The 24,368-nt window shown below is 38.7% G+C and overlaps 1 protein-coding gene across 1 annotated transcript; it reads right to left on the bottom strand.

The window, feature by feature from the left end:
• Positions 1-22,610: 22,610 nt before the first annotated feature.
• Positions 22,611-24,109, bottom strand: Mrpl17 (mitochondrial ribosomal protein L17). The gene is made up of 3 exons (XM_027919939.3): positions 23,889-24,109; positions 23,517-23,585; positions 22,611-23,186 (listed from the first exon to the last, which is right to left on the bottom strand). The coding sequence occupies exons 1-3, from the start codon at positions 24,060-24,062 to the stop codon at positions 22,899-22,901; spliced, it is 531 nt and encodes a 176-aa protein (XP_027775740.1). The 5' UTR covers positions 24,063-24,109; the 3' UTR covers positions 22,611-22,898.
• Positions 24,110-24,368: the final 259 nt, after the last annotated feature.

The raw sequence follows: 24,368 nt of genomic DNA, 5'->3' as shown, positions 1-24,368 counted from the left end.
TTTTTATTGGTATTTGATAGTTGTACATAATGGTGGTATTCATTGTTACATGTTTTTTCATGCATACAATATAACAATATAATTTGGCCAATATCATTCCCCAGTGTTTTCCCTTTCCCTCTTCCGTATTCTGTTCTTTGGAAGTGAGTCACTAAGTCCCATACTCAGGAAGGGACAGACTCCACCTCCTAAAGAGGGCACATATGATACATATTATAACAGTTATGCCATTAAGAATTCTTCTGTATGGAACATTTGTCTCTTCTCATGATTTTTAAAATTAGTTTTCAAATCGGTACTATAAATATACTTAACTTAAAAAAATGGTTCCTAGAATAAGTTTATAAATCCTAGGGAAAGACTGGGTGGCCTGAATTGGCTGTTCTGCCCATCCAGATCAATCTTGGGAACAGGTGTGAGGGTCACTTATAAGATGGCAGCTCCCATTCAGACTAATTATTAAAAATGCTGTGGCATACACTTCCCTTTTTGTTAAGCTCTGGTTCCTTCTAAGGGACATTTCATTTAACCTTCAGTTCTCAGCTGAGGTATCACTTCTTCACAGATGTCTTCCCTGATCTGTCTGACTGGATTGAATCTCCATGTTGTGGGCTCTCAGTTCCTGGTAGTTCTCCCTTATGACAGTTATCACAATTGCGAGATTACAAACTTTCAGGTGTGGGGATATTTGACCAAATGTATATAGACTTTGTTAAACCGTAAACCTGGTGTGTGCACTGTGTTTGCATATAGGCAATGTTCAGTCAGTATTTGTTAACTGCATGACTGGCCTAAGGGGGTTGTTGTTCCAGAAGAAAGAAAGGATATTAATGAGACCGCAGGATCAAAGGCTAATCAGTGAGTATAGAAAGAGAAAGAGAAAGGGGTGAGTGGGAGAGAGAATATAGGCAATGGGGTTGAGAGGAAAAGTGGAGAGGGGAGGGGCTAAGGAACATTGTTTGGAGAAAAGCCATAGGGGCATGTTTAATACCACAGGTAAGGAGCTAATGGATAGGTTGTGGCTAGTGGAACCAGGACCCATAGGAGAGAAAAAGAACTGAGGAATCAGATATGACAATAAGGAGAGGTTGTTTGTTTGATTGTTTTAAACAAGAGAAGTACCTGCTTCTTCAAGGCTGAAAGGGAAATGGTAAGGATACAAATAAGACCATGCATGAAGCTATGTGGCAGTTGGGGAGGGAATGAAGTGGGAATCTGAGGCCATCACACCTGATGATATCATTCTCTTTGGAGAGGAGTTGGGATTTTGTGTTAAATGGCATACAAGGTAGGCACTATATTTGAAATCTTGAGAAAAGTTTTCAAGAAACACTTAAGGTTTAGATATGTGGTATCCCTCAAAAGCTTATGTGTGAGACAATGTTAGGTTTAATTTTGGAAAGTTTAATGATTCAAGCTGGAAAAGCTTTAAAATGTTGTGAGTGGACCTTCATAGGCAATTCTGGTGGGAGTTTAGAAGACCAGAATGCCAGTAAGACTGTGGACAGCAAAGACTGGAGTCATGAGGTTTCAGAGGAGAAGGGGAACTCTATTGGAACTTAGACATTGTGGCTAAGAAGTTGTCTACATTTTGCCCATGTCATGAGACTTTCTGTGAGGATGAATTTAAAGATGATGGACTTCTTGGGGCTGGGGATATGGCTCAAGTGGTAGCGCGCTCGCCTGGCATGCGTGCGGCCCGGGTTCGATCCTCAGCACCACATACAAACAAAGATGTTGTGTCTGCCGAAAACTAAAAAATAAATATTAAAAATTCTCTCTCTCAAAAAAAAAAAAATAAAGATGATGGACTTCTTAATCTATTGGAAGAAATTTCTAGGCAGCATAGCATTTAGGCGGTGTCATTGATATTGCTGGAAGCTTTTAGCCAAATTTATTGTGATAATCAGGAGCAGAAAGCAACTCAGAAAGATTTGAAAAACTTGTAGTTTGACCAAAAAACTGAGTAAAACTGGGGCTAAAGAAGATGTGGTTGTTAAAGGCATTGCAACCACTAAAAAAAAAAAAAAAAAAAAATGCTAAAGACATTGACCAGAGACAATAGGAAAGATGACTTGCAGGCATCTCAGGAATTGGCAAGACCACACCCATCTCAGACTGAAGGGTGTAAAAGTAAAGATTCCTTTGAGAAGAGACCAGTGGGGCACCCTGCTTACACATGGGTCCTAGAAAGTTGTTTTACCATGCTCAGCTACTTAGGCATTCAGAGGCTGCTGCAGCTGAGATAGGATAGGCTATGGAAAGTAGGAAAGGGATAGTAAAGGACAAAAAGAGGGCAAGTATGAGAATAGCCATCTTACCATGCCCGGTCATATTATGAAGCAGTTACTTACTATTTCTCAGGAAAGTATAAATTTCCAGCTTTCAGAAAGCAATGCATAATCCATAATCCAGCCTGCACCCACTGAGGGACAATTGAAATATCCAAAACCAATCAAGAGGAGCTTATCAACTTCTCCTTACATGTTTTTTAAAGAAGGAACCCTGGGGGCAGAGGATGTGGTTCAAGTGGTAGGGTGCTTGCCTAGAATTCCTGAGGCACTGGGTTCGATTCTCAGCACCACATAAAAATAAAGATATGTGTCCACCTAAAACTAAAAAATAAATATTAAAAAAAAAGAAGGAACCCTGTAAGACTTAAAGGGAACCCTTGCACCTCCCAGGTGTGTTACGCCACGAGTTCTGAGCCTTTCTCTCACTTTCCTCTTTAATAAAATTCCTGCTTGTTTGCTTGCTTGCTTGCTTACCTGGGAGTTCGTGGTATTCATTTTTTGATTCCATGAAACCTGAACCTGATCCCAACTCCTACCGTAACATGGCCATGGTCCATGGGGGTATGTCTACTGCTTTAGATGGTGGCAGACCACATGGTGCTTGTTTTGCGGGATTTCAGGATTGCATGGAGGTTTCCACCAAGATTTTAAAGGAAGGCCTGGGAGGCCAGGCAAAGTGCAGCAGGATCAGAGTCCTTGTAGGCAGGCCCTGAGAGGGCAATGTGTGTGGATGTGAGGAGGAAGCCAATGCTGCAGTGGAGACTCCCCAATATTAAGAAATGCCAGTATTATGGAATACCTTACAAGAAAAGCCGCAGGACTTGATCAGACATAAGCCAAGAGAGGTGTCATGTGCTGCAACCAGCAAAGCCATAGAGGTGGAGCTACACAAGCCCTTTGGAGAGCACATCACCAGTGCCATGTGCTTCAGATGCTGGAAATAGAGCTACAGGACTGTTTGACCAGCTAGGATTTGGTCTTGCTTTGGTCCCAACCTTTCTTTCTATTCCCCTGTTTCTACTTTTTGGAATGGAAATGTTTATTCTGTGCCTTTATATATTGGATGTATATAATTTGCTTTTAATCTTTTCAGGAGCTCACACTGAGAATTTGCTTTGAGTCTCAAAAAAGACTTTGGACTTGGACTCTGGAACTGTTGAGACTATGGGGACTCTTGGAAATTGACTGAATGTATTTTTCATGAGTTTTGGGGGTCCAGGAGCAGCATGTTATGGTTTAGATATGTGGTCTCCTCCAAAAGCCATGTGTGAGACAATGCAAGAAGGTTAGAGCTGAAATGAGAACCTTAATCCAATCCTGATAGGGATTGTGTAACCATGATAACTGAAAGCAGATGTGGCTAGAAGAGGTGGCTAGAAGAGTGTGGCTAGAAGAGGTGGGTCCTTGGGGTTTATATTTTGTTGTGGTGAGATCCCCTACGCTTCCTGTTCTGAGCCACTTTCTTCTGTCACACCCTTCCACCATGATGTTTTGCCTCACCTTGAACCCTGAGGAATGGAGCCAGATGTCTATGGACTGATACCTCTGAAATCATGAACCCCCAAATAAACTTTTCATTGTCTGTTTGTCCTTGTCAGGTCTGTTGATCACAGCAGTGCAAAAGCAGACTAAAACAGACACTATTACATGAGATTGGCTAATGCTCTTACAGGCCTAAAGGACCAAGGGATTAGTGAGAAAACAAAGCTAGTGAAGCTAGTGAGAAAACAAAGGATATAGACACATCTACATCTATATTGAAGTCCTTGATGACAAAGAAGGGTCATTTTATCACCACACTGAGTAGGTAGAAGTTTGTGTAATATCTCAAAGTTTGGGGTATGCAGATGGAGAAGCTATTGTCTCTAGTTGGGCCTTGGAGAGCCCGAAGAGTATAATATCTCATCTGCAGATAAGTGGAAGGAGGTGTAAAAGTGAAGGTCAGATCTCTCCCTATGAAGTGGAGGCTCAGGGGTGTAGAGACCACTGAGAATTTAAGGTTTTTCCATGGTGATATGGCAATTTCAGAACAGGGAGAACTGACGGTCAGGTACACAATGGGATGGGCTAAATGTTTGGGAAGCAATGAGAGGGAAAAATATCCCAAGGGTAAGGTGTCAGGGGCTAGAAGGAAGTTCTCCTTCTAAGAATAGCCTGACCTTTACAAGAAACAGCCTGCGGCCATCTATCTTCCTGAAACATCTTGCCGTTATCTCGCCTTTGGCAGTTTCACAACCTACTCCCAGCAACTGCCAATAGGAGAGCTTCCCTATCCCCAGCTTATAAATACCTCTGTGTGAACAATAAAAATTTGTAGCTTGATCAGAACTCCTGTCTTGCTGTCATCCCTCGTGTCTCTTGTCCCTTCATTCCTCCCCGCCTAGATTTGCCGCCCTCCCCGCCTAGGTTTGCCGCCCTCGTTGATGTCCTGCCGGTCGGGACAGTAAGGAAAGGCAGATCAGTGTGGGAAATTCAAGTGTTGAATGAAAGATGACAAAAAGGCCTGCCTTGTGAATGATGATCCCAACAGACAGGATGGCAGGCAGAAAATTTATGGTGGCTCCCTTATTCCTTTGTTCCTTCTTAGTAAAAAAAGGGGACACTAGGTAGCATCAGGGCTTGGTTTTAGACTGCTCGAAGTGTTAACCTCTCTGTTCAAAGTAGTCATGAGAAGTCGCATGTCATTAGAGCTCCTTGGTAGAGTCCAACTCTGGAGGAACAAAGCAAAAGCATTAAAAAATGGCCTGGACTCAGCACTGTTACATTTGGGATCTTTTAAGAGTAAGAATGTTTTCTAGGATCTGAAGGACTTCAAATTCCTATAGAGACTCTAGGAAAGAAAGGAAACTTCTGATTCTTTCCCAAGAGCAGAGAAGAGTCTGAGAAAGCAGGAGGTGGAATCTAGAAAAAGGGTGGAGAGATTAAATGTGAAGAGGAAGGACGCCTATCTTCTGGGAGGAGAAATAAGGAAAGCCAGTTTTCTGAATTTCAATTTATACAGTGATCAGTCTTTTTGGAGTTTACCAATTTTGTTGATTTACCAAAATTTTTGTTTCTTTCAATTATGTGTAAAGCTTGTAACAATCTGCATTTTAACTACTTCTGAAGATTTCTACAAAGTATTAGTTTACCAGTTTAAAGTTTAGCTTAGCTTTGTTTTAGTTTTAATTTATTTGCAGCTGTTTCACTGAAGTCATTTTGCCATGGTTGGCCAATTTCAGTGTATTCTAAGTTTTTCCTTACTTTGAAATTATGACTTTTGGGAATGGGATTTTCTTGTGCATTTTACTCTAAGTGTTTTGCAATGACTCAAATGTCAAAAATTTTATAAACAATCCTGGGGAGGGGGAGATTCTCTCTTCCAATGTATTTTCAATCCAATAATTTGCCTTTTTCTTTAACTTTATTTGTACATTTGAAATTTTAATAGATGGGTAAGTGTGGGCTAAAATATGGGTATAATATATTTACATGCTGGTTGGAAAACTGTCTAATAATTAACTTCAATAAAGTATAGAATTAATTATAATAAATCCTGCTATAAACTTATTACTTCAAGACAAATTTTCTAATATATAAAGATGGCTATTGCTTAATGGGTCTTCTGTCATAGTGACATCTGAGAAACATTTGAAGAATATTTCTGCCAGTTCCATTTACACAACAATAGGAAGATTATAATTTAGGAAGATCCCTGCTTATCCTTATTGTATATTATGTAGTTGCTACTACTTCAAAATAGTTTTTACTTTGGCTTTATTTTTTTAAGCAATAGCTTTTTTTACACACAACATATGCATCTTAAAATTAATTATTTAAAAGTCTACAATTCACAATGGTTTTTAGTAGATTTTACAGAGTTGTGCATCCATCACTACAAATTCTAGGATGGTTCATCACCCAAAAAGAAACCAATGCCCTCAAACTCACACCCAAAATGTTATTCCCATCAGCAGTTGTTCCACTCCCTCTTCTCCCCCATCCCCCTGGCATCAATAGTCTCCTTTCTGACTCTATGGATTTGCCTCTTCCAGACATTTTACATAAATTGAATCCTACAACATAGCACTTTTTGCACCTGGCTTCTTTTATTTCATGTTTCCAGTACTCATACATGTTGTAGCATGTATCAGTATGTAATTTCTTTTGTATGACTAAATGATATTCCATTGTATGGATATAATACATTTTCTTTATATATTTATGGACATTTCAATTTCCACTTTGGGGCATGTCCTGTTAAGGATTTTTGTATATAAATTTTTGTGTGGCCATATCTTTACAATTTTCTTAGGTGCAGAATTACTGGTATACCTGTTATAACTTAATGCTTAACTTTTTGAAGAAATATTTGAAGAAATTTGTCAAACTGTTACTAAAGCAGCTCCATTGTTTCACATTCCCACTGCAGTGTATGAGGGTTCCAATTTCTCCATATCCTTATCAACACTTATAATTGGTCATATTTTGATTATAGTTATCCTAGTGGGTGTAAAGTGGTATTTCACCGTCATTTCAATTTGCATTTCTCTAATGATTAATAACATTGAACTTTTTATATGCTTATTGGTCATTTGTATATCTTTTCTAACCTCTTTCAGGATTTTCTCTTTGTTTTTGTTTTTCTGTAGTTTAAATATGATATGCCGAAACATAGATTTTTTTCCCCCAATATTTATCATGTTTGACATTCTCCAAGCTGTGAGGATTTGTGGTTTGGTTACTGTTATTAATTTCAGAAAACTCTCAGCCATTATTACATCATTTTTTTTTCTTTCTTCTGTTCTGGTACTTCATTATACATATACATGACACCTTTTGTTATTGCTTCTCAGTTCTTGGATATCCCACTCAATTTTTAATAATTTTTTTCTCTTTGATTTTCAGTTTCAAAAGTTTCTACTGACAAAAGTTCACTTTTTCTTCCCTCAGTCAAGTCCAGTCTACTGATAAGCCCATCAAAAGTGTTATTTTCATTATAGGGTTTTATTTTCTAACATTGCCTTTTGATTGTCTACTTTTCCTTTTTTCTGCTTACATTATCCATCTCTTCTTAAATGCTGTCCACTCTTTTATTTGGGCACTTAGCATAAAATCATAGTTATCTTAAATTTTCAGCCTGATAATTCCAAATCTCTGTCACATCTAAGTCTGGTTCTGGTACTTGCTTTGCCTTTTCAGATTATATTTTTTGCCTTTTAACGTGACTTATAATATATTGTTGAAAGTTGATGTGATGTATCATGTAAAAGGAACTGAGAGAGATGGGCTTTGTGTTTAGTGGGTTAAGAGTCAAGCTAGGTTTACTGTTGGTTTTAGCTGAGTTTAAAATCTTCACCTTTTTGTCTTATGTGTTGTCTTTGGGTTTTCCTTGAGACTCTGTAAATAGTGTGTGAGACTTGCAGTTATCTTAACTATAGCCTGTTATTTAGCTGGAGCCCCATTAATGTGGTGAAAAGGTGTGAAGGATAAGGGAAGAATGCTATAGTGTTTTGATTAGATCTGAGTCTTTAATGAGCCTGTGTCCTTGGGCTCTGATCTTCAAAAGTACTTTTCAGCCATCCCACCTCCACAGGCACATATTAAAGAGATAGGAATACTAAATGGAACTGAAGATGGGCATTTCTCTTTCTTAATTTTGTTTAGCCTTTGGTAAAACCCAAATCAGTTAGGTTTTAGTAAAATTTTTTCCACTGAGGGCAGGCCTTATAAGAACAGAAAGCTGCCAGGCAAATGCCTGTAATCCCAGTGACTCAGAAGACTGAGACTGGAGGATCAAAAGTTCAGAGCCAGCCTCCGCAATTTAGCAAGGCCCTAAGCAACTTAATGAGGCCCTGTCTCAAAACAAAAAATAAAAAGGGCTGGGGATGTGGCTCAGTGATTAAGTGCTCTGGTTCAATCCCTGGTACCCAAAAACCAAGACAGAAAACCTTGGGTATATTTTGAATTTGTTATTTTTTGTCCCCCTGCTGGAAACATGTGGAAATTTTCTCTACTCTTCAATGGGAAAACCTGTTGGGGCTCCCAGTTCTTGTCAAACCAGAAATTGGTTGTACATCTTCTTTGGAGATACACATCTTCTTTGTCTATTCAAATCCTTTGCCCATTTAAAACCTGAGTTACTTTCTATTGTTGAGTTGTAAGAACTCTTATATTCTGGATATTAGTTTCTTATCAGATATGTGATTTGCAATGATTTTTTTCCAATTCTGTGAATTGTCTTTTCATTTCTTGTTAGTGTGCATTGAAACACAACATTTTTTTAATATTGATTTTTTAGTTATAGGTTGACACAATATATTTATTTTATTTTTATGTGGTGCTTAGGATCGAACCCAGGGCCTCACACATGCAAGGCGAGTGCTCTACCTCTGAGTCACAACCCCCGCCCAAAACACAACATTTCTAATTTTGATGAATTTCAGTTTATCTAATTTTTTTCATGCTCTTGGTGTCATGTTTAAGAAATAGTTGTCTAAAGCAAGATCAAGAAGTTTCACTTCTATGTATTTTCAAAGTTTTAATAACTTTAACTCTTACAGAGTTAGGTCAGTAATCCATTTGAGTTACTGTTGTATGTGGTGTGAGGTCAAGGTCTGCCATGGTTGTGGTGAGTGTTTACCTATGTAAAGTGTTGGCTCTTATGGAAGTGGTAATCAGAGGTGCTGTGGACCTCAAAGAGGTGGAGCCTTGTGGGATGCCTTAGGGCTTGGGACATGCTCTCAAAAGTGATTGCAAGATACCACCTGTATTCCTTCTGTCTCTCTGCTCCAGTTAGAGATGTGAACATTTTTCTCCAACAAGTGCTCCCCATCATTTCCATCTGTGGTTTGAGGGGATGCAGTCAAGGGCAGCCCTAGCCAAGTCTGTGTTTTGCCATTTGAACTTTGAACCTCCAAAACTGTGAGCTCAATAAAGCTTTTCTAACTGCCTCAGGTATTTTGTTGTAGTAACATGAATCTGACTAATACAAGGCCTAAATTTGCTCTTTTGCTTATGGCTATCTAGTTGCCCCAGCATCATTTGTTGAAAAACACTTCTCTTTCTCTGTTTAATTTTCTTGTCATACTTGTCAAAAATCAATTGACCATAAATGTAGGAGTTTATTTCTGGACTGTAAATTCTATTTCATTGATTTATGTCTACCCTTATGTTAGTACCACACAGTCTTGATTACTTTATGTAAGTTTTGAAATTGGGAAGCATGAGTCTTCCAACTTTATTCTTATTTTTCAAGTTTATTTATTTATTTACTTATTTAGGTACCACAGATTGAACCCAGGGGTGCTTAACCCCTGAGCCACATCCCCAGTCCTTTTTTATATTTTACTTAGAGACAGGGTCTCCCTGAGTTGCTTAGGGCCTCTCTAAGTTGCTGAGTCTGGCTTTGAACCCACAATCCTCCTGCCTCAGCTTCTCAAACCATTGGGATTATAGGCCTGTGCCAGTGTACCAGGCCTCAAGTTTAGTTTGGAAATTCTGAGTCCCTTGAATTTCCATATACATGTCATAACTGGTTTTGCAATTTTTGGAAAAAAGTTAACTGTGATTTTGATAGGGAGACTGTGTTGAATCTATAAATCAATTTGGAGAGTAGTAGCATTTTAATAATGTTAAGTTTTCCAATCTATGGATATATGATAACTTTTCATATATCTTTTTTTTAAAGATTTCTTTAAAGATTTCTCTCCAAAATGCTTTGTAGCCAAATGTGGTGATGCATACCTGTAATCCCACAGACTTGGGAGGCTGAGGCAGGAGGATCACAAATTCAAGCACTTTAGCAAGGCCCTAAGAAACTTAGTGACAGCCTATCTCAAAAAAAAAAAAAAAAGAAAGAAAAATGGCTGGGGGTGTGGTTCAGTGATAAAGTGAACCTGGGTTTAATCCCCAGTACCAAAAAAAAAAAAAAGAAAAAATTATAGTTTTTAGTGCATACAGTTTGTAGTGTCTTGCTAATTTTTTCCCAAGCATTGTATTGTTTGATGCTATTATAAGTTGAATTGTTTTAGTTGTTCCTTGCTACTAGGTAGAGAAAAAATTGATTTTTATCTACAATTGATTTTAGTATACCAATCTTGTACTCTTTAACCTTGCTGAACTCATTTTTCTCGTTTATTCATTTTAATAGCTTTTGAGGGGTGGATTCATTAGGATTTTCTATATACAAGATCATGTCATTTGTGACTAGGGATAGTTCTATTCCTTTCTTTCCAATATAAATTTATTTTATTTGTGTTTCTTATCTAATTGTCCTGATGGAAACTCTATTACAATATTGAACAAAAGTAGCAATAGTGAACATCCTGTTTTGTTCCTGATTTTAGGAGGAAAGTATCCTGTCTTTTAACATTAAGTGTGATATTAGTTTTTTTTTTATCATACATACCTTTTAATAGGTTGGAACATTTCCTTTTATTCCTAGTTTATTGAGTATTTTATAATGAGAGGGTGTCAGATTTTTGTCAATTTTTTTTATGTACTCAAATGATTACATGCTGTTTTTTTAAAAAAAATTTTTATAGTTGTAGTTGGACATAATGCCTTTATTTTTATTATTTATGTTTCACATGGTACTGAGGATTGAACTCAGTGCCTCACATGTGTTGGAAAAGTGCTCTACCACTGAGCTACACCCTAGACTGATCACATGGTTTTATTCTTTATTATTTTGATATGATATGGTGTATTATATTAATTGATTTTAGTATAGCAAACCAACCTTGAATTCCTAGGATAAATCCCACTTGCGGTGGTGTGTAATTCCTTTTATATGCTCTAATATTTGGTTTACTAGTGTTTTGTTGAAGAATTTTGCTTGATTATTTCTAGGAGATGTTTTTATTTCCTTATGATGTCTTCATCTGGTTTTACTGTCAGGGTGATACTTGCCTTATAGAATGAGTTGGAAAATGTTCATTTTAACTGTTTTTAATTTATAGGTTTATCAATTGTATCAAATAAGTAGTAACTATTTATTTTAGACATCTGAATCTTAAGAGTTTGAAACATATAGCCCACACAATGGAGTTTGACTTAAATCGTCTACGTAACAGATCTAATGAAAACACTTTGATAAAACTAAAATTGAACTGAGTCAAATTGAAACTAACTGAAAATCTCAAAGAAGAGAATAAAAACCTAATAAACATTTCAATGAAACATAATTTCTACAAACTATACAAATCACTGATAGAAACAAATAACAAATTTTTGGTAAATTGATCATTTCACCAAATTGGATTTTAGTGTCCAAAAGCAATTTTTTTGGGGGCGGGGGGTGAGGCGGTACCGGGGATTGAACTCAGGGGCACTTGACCACTGAACCACATCCCTAGCCCTATTTTGTGTTTTATTTAGAGACAGGGTCTCACTGAGTTGCTTAGCACCTTGCTTTCGCTGAGGCTGGCTTTGAACTTGTGATTCTCTTGTCTTAGCCTCCCTTAGTGGGGTAAGCCACTAAGATTATAGGTGTGTGCCTCCATGTCTGGCCAAAAGCAAATTTTTAAAAGTTGATAATTTTGAAAAATTTAGTGAGTTGGCCTTTGTTTAACTTGATCAGTAGATGAATTGTTTTAATAAATACATTTTCAATTAATTGCCTATTTCCTAAGTGCAGATAGGAGTCCAGAGGATAGCAAATTGAAAAGACTATGCCTCAAGCTTCCCATTTTTTCCTACTCTGAGACATAGCTGGTGAGGATAAGTGGAGTGGTGATAGAAAGAAGTTAAGGTCATATAAAGAGTTTAAGAAAAGTGGAGAAAGATTGCAGGAGTCAGTGAGGTGACAGCATTGAGTAACCCAGTCTTGTGCTCAGTATCTAGTGCTGTTGGTACCAGTTCCAGTACTTGTATCATGGGATTTTTGTTTGTTTATTAGTTTTTCTTGTTGTTCCTTAGAGTGCTTGGCTATGAGAGCACAGGAATAGAGGAATCTGGTGATTAGTAAGTGGGTGGGAGAGAAAAACAAGGGATTGAATGGAGGCTGGCATGAGAATGTTGAAGTGCTGGATGATGATATCCATGTTGGGTTTAAAAGAAAAGAAGACCTGGTACATACAAGAAAAAAAAAAGAGAGATGGTCCAAAGAACTGAAGTCATAAGAGGTTAAAGATTGGATATTTACATGGAAAGGCAAGAGGAGCAAGAAGAGAGAGGCTGGGTTTCCACAGTGAGATTCTGGAGGGTTACAATTTGAGGACTAAATCAGATTTGGTCATGAAAGGGTCAGAGGCCTGGTAAAGAGGGGCTGATTAGTTACTGGAGGTTAGGATCATATGGAACTGTGGGACCAGAGTCTTAGATGGGGCATCTACATGTGTGGGGTAAGTACACGATGGAATGATAGCAGGTCTTGGGATGGTGAACAAGATTCTGGGCCTAAGACTACTGAATTTGTGAGTGATCAGGAGCCGTCTTCTCCCACTTCCAACACCCCCAGCTCTGCATGTGTGGTCCAGCCTTTTATTAAAAAGGGAAGGTATAATACTCAGTGTTTACCTCCAGAGAGGCCTTTAACCTTCTTGTGTTTGCTTCTATCTCTGCTAGCCCATGTTCACTTCTTTGTTGTGTGAGTCCATGATTGTCTGTCTGCTATAGCCTATCCTATTAGGTCTTTGATTAACTGAGTTTAGTGAGTCATTTTGTGACTATCTGCAGGTTACAAACTAGGTTAAGCTTGCCAACTGACATCCTGGGAGTTGGGCCAGAAGGGGCTGTAGATTCCTCCTTCCTAGGAACCTAAGGCCAATACCATCAGGAGGTGGTACCACAAATGTCTTGAGTCCTAAAAGAGAAGAGGCTTCACACAAAGCTGGAGTTGCTATAGAAGCTACAATGAGGAATGAGGAGAAAGCTCCCTCCTCCACCTTTGCCTTCAACCTAAGAATTTGAACTGTTCCCTGAACCTAACACACAAGCATAAGTGTCTGTCTGCACAATTAAGGCCTGGCAAAAGTATTCATTATAAATGAATACATTATTCTTACAAATACACTTTTTAAATGTACCTCCTTTTCAAGTTGCTGCTGCATTTATGTCCTGTCTTCCTTTTTCATTGTCATCAGACTTCTTGAGTTGCCTTTATGGTTTCTGATTTTGCCTTTCTTTTTTTGGTACCAGGGATTGAACCCAAGGGTGTTCATCCACTGAGCCACATCCCCAGTCCTTAATTTATTTTGAAAAAGGGTTTCACTAGGTTGCTTACAGCCTCACTAAATTGCTGAAGCTAGCTTCTAACCAGTGATCCTCCTGCTTCAGCTTCTTGAATCTCTGGAATGACAGGCATGCACCACCATGCCCAGCTGATTTTGTCCTTTTTAAGAGGCTGCTCTATCAGAGGTCAACAGTTAATGTCCTAACTTCTTAAAAAAAAAAAAAAAAAACACAACTTTTTTTTTTTTAGTTGTTAATGGACCATTTATTTTATTTATATGTGGTGCTGAAAATCAAACCTAGTGCCTCACACATGCTAGGCAAGTGCTGTACCACTGAGTCACAACCCCAGCCCTAATGTTCTAACTTCTAAGTCCAATGGCCAAAGAAATTAATTTAACTACTACTTCAGAGCCTGACCAACTTCTGGTTCTGAGAGTTTAAAAAACTTGTCTGCTCAAAGAACTCACAATCTACACAAATAGACATTTTGAACTCACCCTTCCCTTGGATTTGAGACATTGGTGTTCTAGTTGTAGACTTCTTTTTTCAGACTCCTAAGAGGGTTCTTTTTTCTTTTTGTTTGGCTGTTATATATTGGCTCTGTCCTATGTCTTCCTTTTTTCTTTCTCATTTACCTTTATACTGGGAAGTCTCATCTAGGCCAATTACTTCAATTTCCATGTATATGTGTGTGACTCTCAAATTTGAATTGCTAGCTTATGTATATTCTCTGAGCTCTGGAATAACTAGTGAAAGTTTATCACAGTAACTCCAGATCTGCATCTACTCTGCTATCCTCATTCTCTGTGAATAGAATTTCTCTTTCCAGCTGCGTAAGCAGAAACTTGGTATCATCCTGAAATCTTAATTTATTTTTCCACCCTATTTAATCACATGCAATGTCTAAAGGATTCTACCTTTTCTATGGCTGTCTGATCACTTTCTCTCCACCTACCTGGCCTCTGGCCTAGTCTGGTTTTCAAACAATCCTGCTTAGATTCCTTAACTAGCCCTCCTATTTGGTGTCCTCACTTCTAGTCTTGTTCCTACAACCTATCTTCCAGTATAATGCAAGAATATTCTTTCTGAAATGTAAATATGATCCCTTTTCTCTATATTTAAAAAATGCCTCTGTGGCTTCCTCTAGTCTTTAGAATAAAAATCCAAATACTTTATCATGTCTTACAGGGTCCTTTGTAACCTGATCTTGCCTGACTTTTCCTTCTTCCTTTATTCCATTTTTTCCCCTTCAAATACTAATCCCAGCTGTACCAAATTACTTACTTGAAATTTCTCAACCACCCTATACTGTATCATTATTCAGGGCATTTATACCTGCAGATCTTGCTCTCTAGATAGCCTTCCAAACTGCTTCCTCTCCTCCATGCTTGATGAATTCCTCTACTCATTTTTCAAGAATCAGCTAGCACTGTTTCTTCTGAGAAATTCTGCACAATGACCTCCTCCTTTCTTGGTACTCCAGTATGCCTTATGTGAGACCACATTCATAGCTTCTGTCTTATTATGTTGTACTTATGTTCTGTTTCTCCAACTGGTCCTTTGGACCTCTGGGGTATTATTTCTATATTCTCTTCCCTACCACAGTGTTTTGAAGAGACAAGGAATATGCCAACTAAATTTATTTGATAATTATATTTTGAGTGTCTCCCATGTACAAAGAGGACAGTGTGCTAGATACTATGATGAATTTTGTAAGTTCCCATTTCTTGATTAAAGACAATTTCTCAGTCTCCTTCACAGGCTCTGTATCTTATTTGTCTTCGAATGTCTGACCTCAGCCTTCTTTCCTTCTGCATGTACACTCTGAGTCACTCCATCCATTTCCTTAGCTTTAATTGCTGACAAATCCCAAATCTGTTCTCCTAGCAAAGACCTCATTCCCAAGTTCCAGATGGTCCCAGGCATCTCAAACTGAGCACGTACAAAACTGAACTATCTCCCTTGTCTTTTATTATTCATGGGATAAAAGGAGAAGATAATTGTAGGAAAGCTTCTACAACCATTTTAAGGAAAAACAGTTAGAAATTAAGCCAGGACAATGTCATTAAGCTTTCAATGACATCCCTAAATGAAGTGTTTGTATTTTCATCTTCTTGGAGTGAATAGCAATGAAACTCCTTTAATGCTGAACAAAATAGTGGTGTACCAAGGCATATGGGAAGCTACAGTGTAAATAAATCTTGACTCTCCATAACATCAATTTTGATAGATGGTTTTATATAGGTATAATGTACAATATTTAACTTAAAAGGACTAAATATATTATTTTTTATATTAAACAGCTATATTGTGGAGTGGAAGGCAAATGTCAGAAAAGTTGAAACTCTTTTCCTCAAAATATAAGCACACAATTTCTAATACTAGGTCATATAAGATTCAACTACCAAATTTATGCTTGAGAGTCAGAAGAGATATATACTATACCCATGCATTTAAAAGCATGGAAATTAATGCCTACAAGGTACAGGCATTATGGAGGCATGAAATGGGGAACTGGCTTTGTAGGAAGTTCTTTTTAAGATAGAGCAGAAGAAAACAGGAGAAGGAAAGTGTTATTGAGTACAAAATGCAGATCTAGGCTAAAGAACTTGCTACAACACATTGATTAGTTGATAGACATTTATAGATGCCTCTTTGTCTCACATTCTTCACTGGGTTATGGGAGAGGTGAATTAGATGTGTTCTCTACCCTCGAGGATTTCACTATTTAATGATGGGTAGTGAATAGTATAATTATGTCATTGCTGTAATAAAGTCTATATGGTGTGAAAATCAGACCACTGGAAAAGAAAATACAGAAAATTCCAATTTACAATAGCATTAAAAGGAATAGAACACATAGGAATAGATATAAGGGAGGAGCTGAAAGATATTTGTACTGAAAACTATAAGACACTAGAGAAAGAACTGTAGAAGATATAAATAACTGGAAAGATGTCCTTTGATCATGGATAGGAAGAATATTGTTAAAATGTTCACACTACCCAAAGTGATCTAAAGATTCAGTGTAATCGCTATCAAAATTCTAGATGTGCTTTTTTTTTTTTTTAAAAAAAATAGAATGCATAACATTAGAATGCAACCACAAAACACCCCCAGTAGCCAAGACAATTTTGTAAAGAACAAAGGTGGAAGTGTCTTCTTCCCTGACTTCAAACTATATTACAAGGCTAAAGTAATCAAAACAGTACAGTGTTGACATAAAAACACACACAGAGGCCAATGGAACAGGTTGGAGAGCCTACAAATAAATGAATGCATACATAGTCAATGAAGTTTTGATAGGAATGAAAAAGAACACATAATGGGTGAAAGGAAAGTCTCTTCATTAAATGGTGTTGTGAAAACTGGATTTTTCATGCAAAAGAATGAAACCGGAACTTTGTCTTACACTATCTATAAAGATTAAGTTGAAATGGATTAAAGATTCAAATGTTAGATGTGAAACCATAGAACTCCTAGAAGAAAACAGGGAAATTCTCCTCAACATTGACCTTTGCAATGATTTTTTGGGTATGACACCCAAAGCATAGCTGTACCCCAAAAGTAAAAATAACAGGTTGGAGTACATCCAACAAAAAAGGGTTCTAAACATCAAAGGAAATAATAAAATAAAAGATAATCTACAGAAGGGAGAAAATACTTGCAAACCATGTATTTGATAGGAGACTCATATCTAAAACATATAAGGAACTCACCAAAATCAATAAACAAACAAACAAAATAACATGTCTGAAAAATGAGCAAAAGAATCTGAATAGATATTTTCCCAAAGAAGACATACAAATAGAAGACATACAAAAAGAAGTATATGAAAAAGTGTTAAATATTCACTAATCATCAAAGAAATGCAAATCAAAACCATGAGACATCTCCTACCTATTAGAATGGCTATTATCAAAAAGACAAGAGATAACATGTTGATGAAGTATGTAGAAAGGGGTACTCTTGTACATTGTTGATGAGAATGTAGATAGCCATTATGGAAAACAGTATGGAAGTTCTTCAAAAAGTTAAAAATAGAACTACCATATATGATCCAGCAATCCCACTTTTGGGCATATATCTAAAGTAAAGAAACCAGCATTTTGTACTCCTATGTTCATTGCAACATTATTCACAATAGCCAAGATTAAAAAAAAATGTCTCTCAACACATAAATGGATAAAGAGAAGGATGCACACACACACACTCATACACACACATACACGCACACACATATGATATAATTTTATTCAGCCATAAAAAGGAAATCTCATATATGACAAAATGGATGGACATGAAGGATATTATGCTGAGTGAAATAAGTAGACACAGAAAGACAAATACTTCTAAAAAGAAGCCAAACTCATAGAAACAAAATAGTACAGTAATTCAGGGGTTGAAGGGTGGGAAAAATAGGGCAAAGTCAATTAAAGCGCTCAAACTTTTATTTCCTTTTTGGTGCCAGGTCTTCACACATGCTAAGCACATGCTTTACCACTGTGCTAGACTACTCAACCCTGGGTCCAACTTTCAGTTATAACATGAACAAGTCTGGGGATCTAATGTACGGCATATATGTAAGTGTGGGCATTGATGCGTACGTTAAAAAAAAATTGGATCACTAGAATAAGGCTTAGCTTTGCCTGAAGAATTTAGTGAATACTTTAGAAAAGAGGCATCATTTTAGCTTTTGGCTATTTTGGAAAATGTATAGGTGTTTTCTGCCTGTGTTTTAGTTAGAAATATTCCAGGAAATTGGAATATGAAATGTGTGGGGGATGAATTATACACATGCTTACATTTTTGACAATAATTATCAGCATTCAAATCCCTGAAGAGGAAGGAGATCATTTCTTTTGTCTTGGATATGCAGCAGTGTAGCTTAGCCCTGTCTCTGCACATAGTACTGTGTTTATTGTTTTGTAAGTTGCAGATAGAGTTGAATATGTTATAGTTTGGATCTGGAATGTCTCCCAAAAGCTCTTGTGTTGAAGACCTGGTCCTGGATGCAGTAACGCATAGAGGTGGGGTTTTTAGGAAATGATTGAATCATGAGGGTTCTAACCTCATCAGTGTATTAATCCATTTGAATGGAACTGGAAGGTGGTACGAAGTGTAAACAGATGAAACATGGGTAGAGTATGTCATTGGGGGCATGCCTTTGGGGACTATATCTTGTCCCTGGCCTCTTCTCCTCTCTCTGCTTCTTGCCTGCCATGAGATAAGCAGCTTTCCTCTGCCTCACCTCAGGCCCAAAGTACTGGAGCCAGCTGAACATGGACTTAATCTCTGAAACTGAGCCAAAATAAGCCTTCCCTCCTTTAAGTTGTTTATGTTAGGTATTTTGGTCAGAGTGATGAAAAACTAACACACATGGGTTATAGCTCATTCTTCATTTAATTAACATGTACTAAGAACCTACTGTGTATCAGTAATGTTGTCAAGAAAACGAGTTATAGTCCCTGACTTCAGAAGCTTGGTTGAATTAGGGAATCAGGCAAGTAGACAGGACACTGTAGTATAGTGTGGTGAGTGCTTTAATAGGTGTTTGGCCATAGGAAAATAACCGCACACCGGAGGGCACCTGCTCCCATTTGAGGTATGACACAAAGTCCTCCAGTTCTGAGAAGGCTTCAAAAAAATGACTTCTGAATGTAGATTTGAATGAGGTGTTGACTTCAAAGAAGGTAAATATTGTAGTACAGGGAATGTGACAAAATTATGAGATATTAAGTTTCCTTTGAAGGATGGTAGCAAATGGTAAAAAGAGGTCGAAAGTAGCTGGGGTGAGGCGATAGAGGGCCTTTGTATTATGAAAATTCTGGATTTTATCTAGTGAAGGTGATGCTTAGTCATTGAAATACTGATTAAGACCAGTAAGGCAAGTGATAAACCATTAGTGGGTTGTCAAATCAATTTAATGAATTGGGATCAGCATTTTAAAAAAGGGAACTAGAAAAAAAAAGAGAAAATATTAGTGTAGTTATTTATAAAGGTAAATATTTTGAGAAGCACATACAATTGTATCATTTATATATATTTGTAATTATTGTGTTCTGATGTAAAATGTTTTTTGGTCTGTGAGTCATAGTAAAACTTTTTCTGAAAACACTGAAGGTTCAGTGGTATACAAGTTGATGTATCAGATTCCTTTTGCTAGCAATTAACAGAAAATCAACAGAAACCCTGCACTTAAATGGCAACAATCACTAAAGATTATTTAAATATAACTAGGATTCCAGTTTGGGGATTTTTTTCATTTTCTTTCTTTTTTTGGTAGTGGGGATTGAACCTAGGGCCTTGCACATGCTAGGCAAGTGCTCAACCACTGAGCTACATTCCCAGCTTCTTTCAGTTTTTGCCATTCTCAGTGTCATCTTTAGCCTAATTCTAGTTCCTCCAATGGCACTCTTAACATGCCAACATATTCTCCCAGCAGAACAGAGCCTTGATTTTCACTGACTCAAATTTTAGTTAAGATCTGTTCATTCTGAACCCATAAACAGCAAGGGATGGAAGTATATGACTGCTTTAGACAAATTTGGGGTGGCTGTTTAGGACCAATCATTGTAGGACACTAATGCAATGTGATTTTGGTATATTACAGAAACAGTATAGACAGATCTAGTGTTTTGTTTTTGGTACCAGGGATTGAACCCAAGGGCACCTAAGCACTGAGCCACATCCAGCCCTTTTTATTTTTTAAGACAGGGTCTCACTAAGTTTCTTAGGGCCTCACTAAGTTGCTGAGGCTTGCTTTGAAGTTGGGATCCTCCTGCATCAGTCTCCTAAGTTGCTATAATTACAGGTATGTGCCACTCTGCCCAGTTGAGGCATCTAGTTTGACAAAGTAACAAAACTTAGGTTTGGGGAGGGGATGGTCAGAGGAACCACCCAAAATTCTGTGTACAGGTTAAGTAGGTAAAAGTTGGTGTAGTCTCTAGATGGTAAGTATTGCATGAACATCAAGAGTTGGATACAGGGTAACAACCAAAGTGAGGACTTCTATGCTTCTGTAGCATAAAATTAGAAGGTATATACCTGGAGTATTGAGCAGATGCCTAGTCATGGCGTATAGTCATAGTAAGGAATCAGGACTCTGATCTGTAGGAAATGAGCCATTAGTGAGCACCAGGGAATTAAGATGATCAGGTTTTCATTGCAAAAGTTGCAGTGTGAAATGAATCAAGTTATTGTGGCAATCCAGGATAGGTATGTCTGAGATTTCTGAAGGGTAACTGCATATTTGAAAAATGACTTACTTCCTCTGAAGACAGATGTAAGAATAGTCCCTTTTCTAATTGTAAGTAATGGATTTGCTCTATTACCTGTTAAGGTTAATTTGTCTTTTGGGTAGTTGTAGGGCATTACTTTGTTACGTTATTGTAAAGAATGGGAGTACAAGACAAAGAACCTCTGAAAGTGGTGAGGGAATTCAGTTATTCTGGGCCTCTCTTGGGTTTGGAATTTATTAAAGCAGTGCCTAGTTGAACCTAGAACACATTCTACTGACCAAGGTAATTTAGAGGCCAGATTAGTAAAAACTGATACTGTATTTTCCTGGAGTTATCCTTGAGCAATGTTATAGGACTTGTGTACTTTTATTTGGGCCAAAATGTTAAAAGGGGTACAGTATCCCTTAAAGCCACTGTAGCAGTAGCCCTCTAGACTGTGAGCTACTTAATAGCAAAGATTGTTTCTTCTCATTTTATATTACTAGGATCTATTCCAGGGCTTGACTTAGAGCGGACATTTGATAAATATATCTCTAGTACTTAAAATGCTGTTGGGCATTGACATATGCTTAATAAGTACTCGTGGAACTGTTGAGAGCCCCAGAGATATATTTCTGGAAGCTAAGAGGAAAACTGTGGGAGTCCAGTGACAAATCACCAATGTAGTTTTTTTTTTTAATTCTTCATATTCTTAATTATTTTCTAAATCACACACAGACGGATGACAATATAAACTCAGAAAGATATAAACATAGAAGATGTAGTTTTACGGGAAGTGCTTTCTAAGTGTCAAGGATAACTCTGAGATACCTAGTTGGGTCAATGATCATGCTAAGACAGAAAGAGGGAAAAAATTGGGGGGAGAAACATTCGAATTGTAGTTTTATTTGAAAAATGTTTTGCAGGTCTATTAAGGGCACTCAAAAGATAAGAACTTTTGGCACTACTGTGAAGGACAAGCAGAGTAGTGGGAAAGAGATGGAAAGCTCTGTTGGGTAGTTGTGACAAAATAGGAGTAGAACAGTACTGTCACTGAAGCTTAAGTCTAGTTGCTAAGCCAGTGACCCCTGCAACCTTATGTATACCATCTCAGAAAATGGAGGGGTTCAGTGGGCCAAATATACCCTGAAGCTACAGCCTAAAATAAAATCTCTTTTTCCCACTCTACTAGGGATGTTGTAACTACCAGGCCCTGTTATCAATCGTTCAGGCCAAGGGTGATAGCTTTTCAAGGCTCTCTACCAATCTAGTCCAGTCTGAGTCTAAGGAGGTGGCAGGCTGCTGGGCTATGCCTGACTTCACTGTAAATAGCGGACAAAATAAAGAAGTCCCTGTTTCTCACATATCCTGGCCATTCTGAAACCGGATTTCCCATCTCTTAGTTCTCACAGAGGCCCAGTTTTGACAACAATGAAAACTTCCAGGAAATTCCCAGCAGGTTTAACGTTCTAATGCTTCTCTCACTTAAACCTTCTCCTTTACCCCTTCCTACACCAAGAGGAAGGAGCTTATACTGATCTTCAACATTCTCTGTTGGATGTCTCTACCCCTTTTGTCAGGGTGGTACGATGTTGGCATTCTTTTAGGTCCTTCTCCAAAACCCATTTAGTGTTGAGGAGAAAACATGAGGCTATTGTGTGACCTGGCCTTGAAAAGTTCCCCTAAAAGTTCCTATGGTACTAGTTTTTTTTTTTTTTTAAAGAAGTTTTACTTATAGGTGCTCATTCTACCTCATCCATCAGGAAGCAAACTTTCTCCGAGAAATCTGAAGTAGGTGAGGTGTGCGTAGGAAGGAGTGGCGGTGGTGGGTTTGGTCCCTGTGCTAGATGTTGAAACACAATCATCTCAGGAATCCAGCTTGGAATTACATGTCCCCATCTAAATTAGTATTAAGAAAAACAAAACTGTACCAACCAACTACAATCCAGAAACATTATCCATGATTTATTATCCTAGATGATTGACCATTTTAGTTATTATTTTCTAGAAATCCTAGAGAAAGACAAAAAGATCAATTTACATATATTCATGTAAAGAATTTTATATACTGTGCAAAGAGAGGGCCATATGGCTCTCCAGAAGGTTCTGGGCCCCATTAAGACTGCCCATTTTACAATTCAAGTTTCAGTTCTTCTCAGACATTAAAAGAGCTCCAAAGGCCTGTGATCACAGGCACTGAAAAGAGTCACAGACCTTCCTGCTCCAGTTAGATCCTTGGTGGTTGAGCTGTGTGGGAGCTACTGAGGCTTGCTTCCTGGTTCTGGTGGAGGTCCTGCCGCAGACCCTGCAGCAACTGGTTTAGGAGTGTAAGATTGCTGTCTCTGCGAGGCAAAGGCAGGGGTGGGAGGCAGTTCCCTTTATATTCTATCACTGCCATCTTGGCCCGATCCTGTTGACTGCTGTTTGGGATCCGCAGCATTCTTGTGTAGCCCCCATTCTGATCTTGGAACCGAGGGGCCAGTACTTGAAACAGCTTTGGAATCAAGTCCTTTTCCTAGAGAGAGTGAGTTTACCCAAAGACAGCAAAGTCAGGCATAACTGTAGAGACATTTAACTTTTCTACTATTCCTAAAGGTACTGGATAAATCTACGCACATAGATCTTCTCCACTCTCTGATCTAGTAAAGTCAGTTTTAAACCAGTTGTACAGATGCACGTATGCATGAAGTTCAGCTAACTTAAACACGGTTCTAAATTTAATTCACGTAACACTGTCCCATAAGTGACTGACTTAAACTTACACACACCCGGTCTTCCTTCTTGCAGTGATCCCTCCCCCACAGTGAGCAGAGTGAGAACTGGGCTGCCGACCAAGTGCACTCACCGTGAGCCAGAAGTCAGCCATGCGCATAGCTCGTTCGTTGGTGTCTCCCAGCTTTCCATAGTCGATGAGCTGTGAGGACAAAACATCATGCATCCAACCCGAGCAAGAAATGAGGGGCCCATCTTATTCTTCTCAAGCCGGACCTCGATCCATTTACTCCACTGACAAAGCAACTAATTGAAGCCGCTCTTAAATCCACAGCTCTCACCCATTTGAGGCGAGGAAGGACTGAGCTCGGCTCAGAGTACTAGGGGATCAGAGTTTGGGAAGGAATTGCCGGGAGTGGGAGTGGGATCCCACTCCCTTCCCAAACCCACCAGGACCTCTTCCCCTCGGGCCAGAACGCGCGGCGAACGGCGCTCCGTGCCTCACCTTCTCAGCGTAGCCCCTCATCTCGTCCACACGCGCCCATGACGCCTCGATTCGTTCGTGTCGCACTAGTCCCGTGAGCAAGTTCCGCAAAAGGTGGATGCGGGACTCTGGGCCGAGGCCCAGGCGGCGAAATACTCGGCCATGGGAGATAGCGGCCGATACAGACAGCCGCATTTTCACCCTTCTCCCCGCCCCTTGGAGGCCGGAACTGGTAACTCCCCAGGCGAAAGCAGGAGGAGGCAATTTCAGGCTACGCATGCGCTGTGGGTCGGAGCGTGGTGGACGTGTTTGCGCATGAGTATCAGCGCCTGCCTCGTTGGCAGTGTGAAGAGGGCGGAGAAGGAGAAGGGGTGGGAACCTTTTCCGGACGGGGTGAACTGGGCGGGTTTCTGGCGCAGCTAGCGCTTCATAGAGGGCCAGGGAGCCAGCGCCCCCTAGCGAGGCTATTAGGCCATTGGGTCTCCAGAGCTGCGTCAGCCT

The sequence above is a fragment of the Marmota flaviventris genome, chromosome 9 (genome assembly GCF_047511675.1).
Source record: "Marmota flaviventris isolate mMarFla1 chromosome 9, mMarFla1.hap1, whole genome shotgun sequence".
Classification (NCBI taxonomy): Eukaryota; Metazoa; Chordata; class Mammalia; order Rodentia; family Sciuridae; genus Marmota; species Marmota flaviventris.
This window is presented reverse-complemented; position numbering and strand designations above follow the sequence as displayed.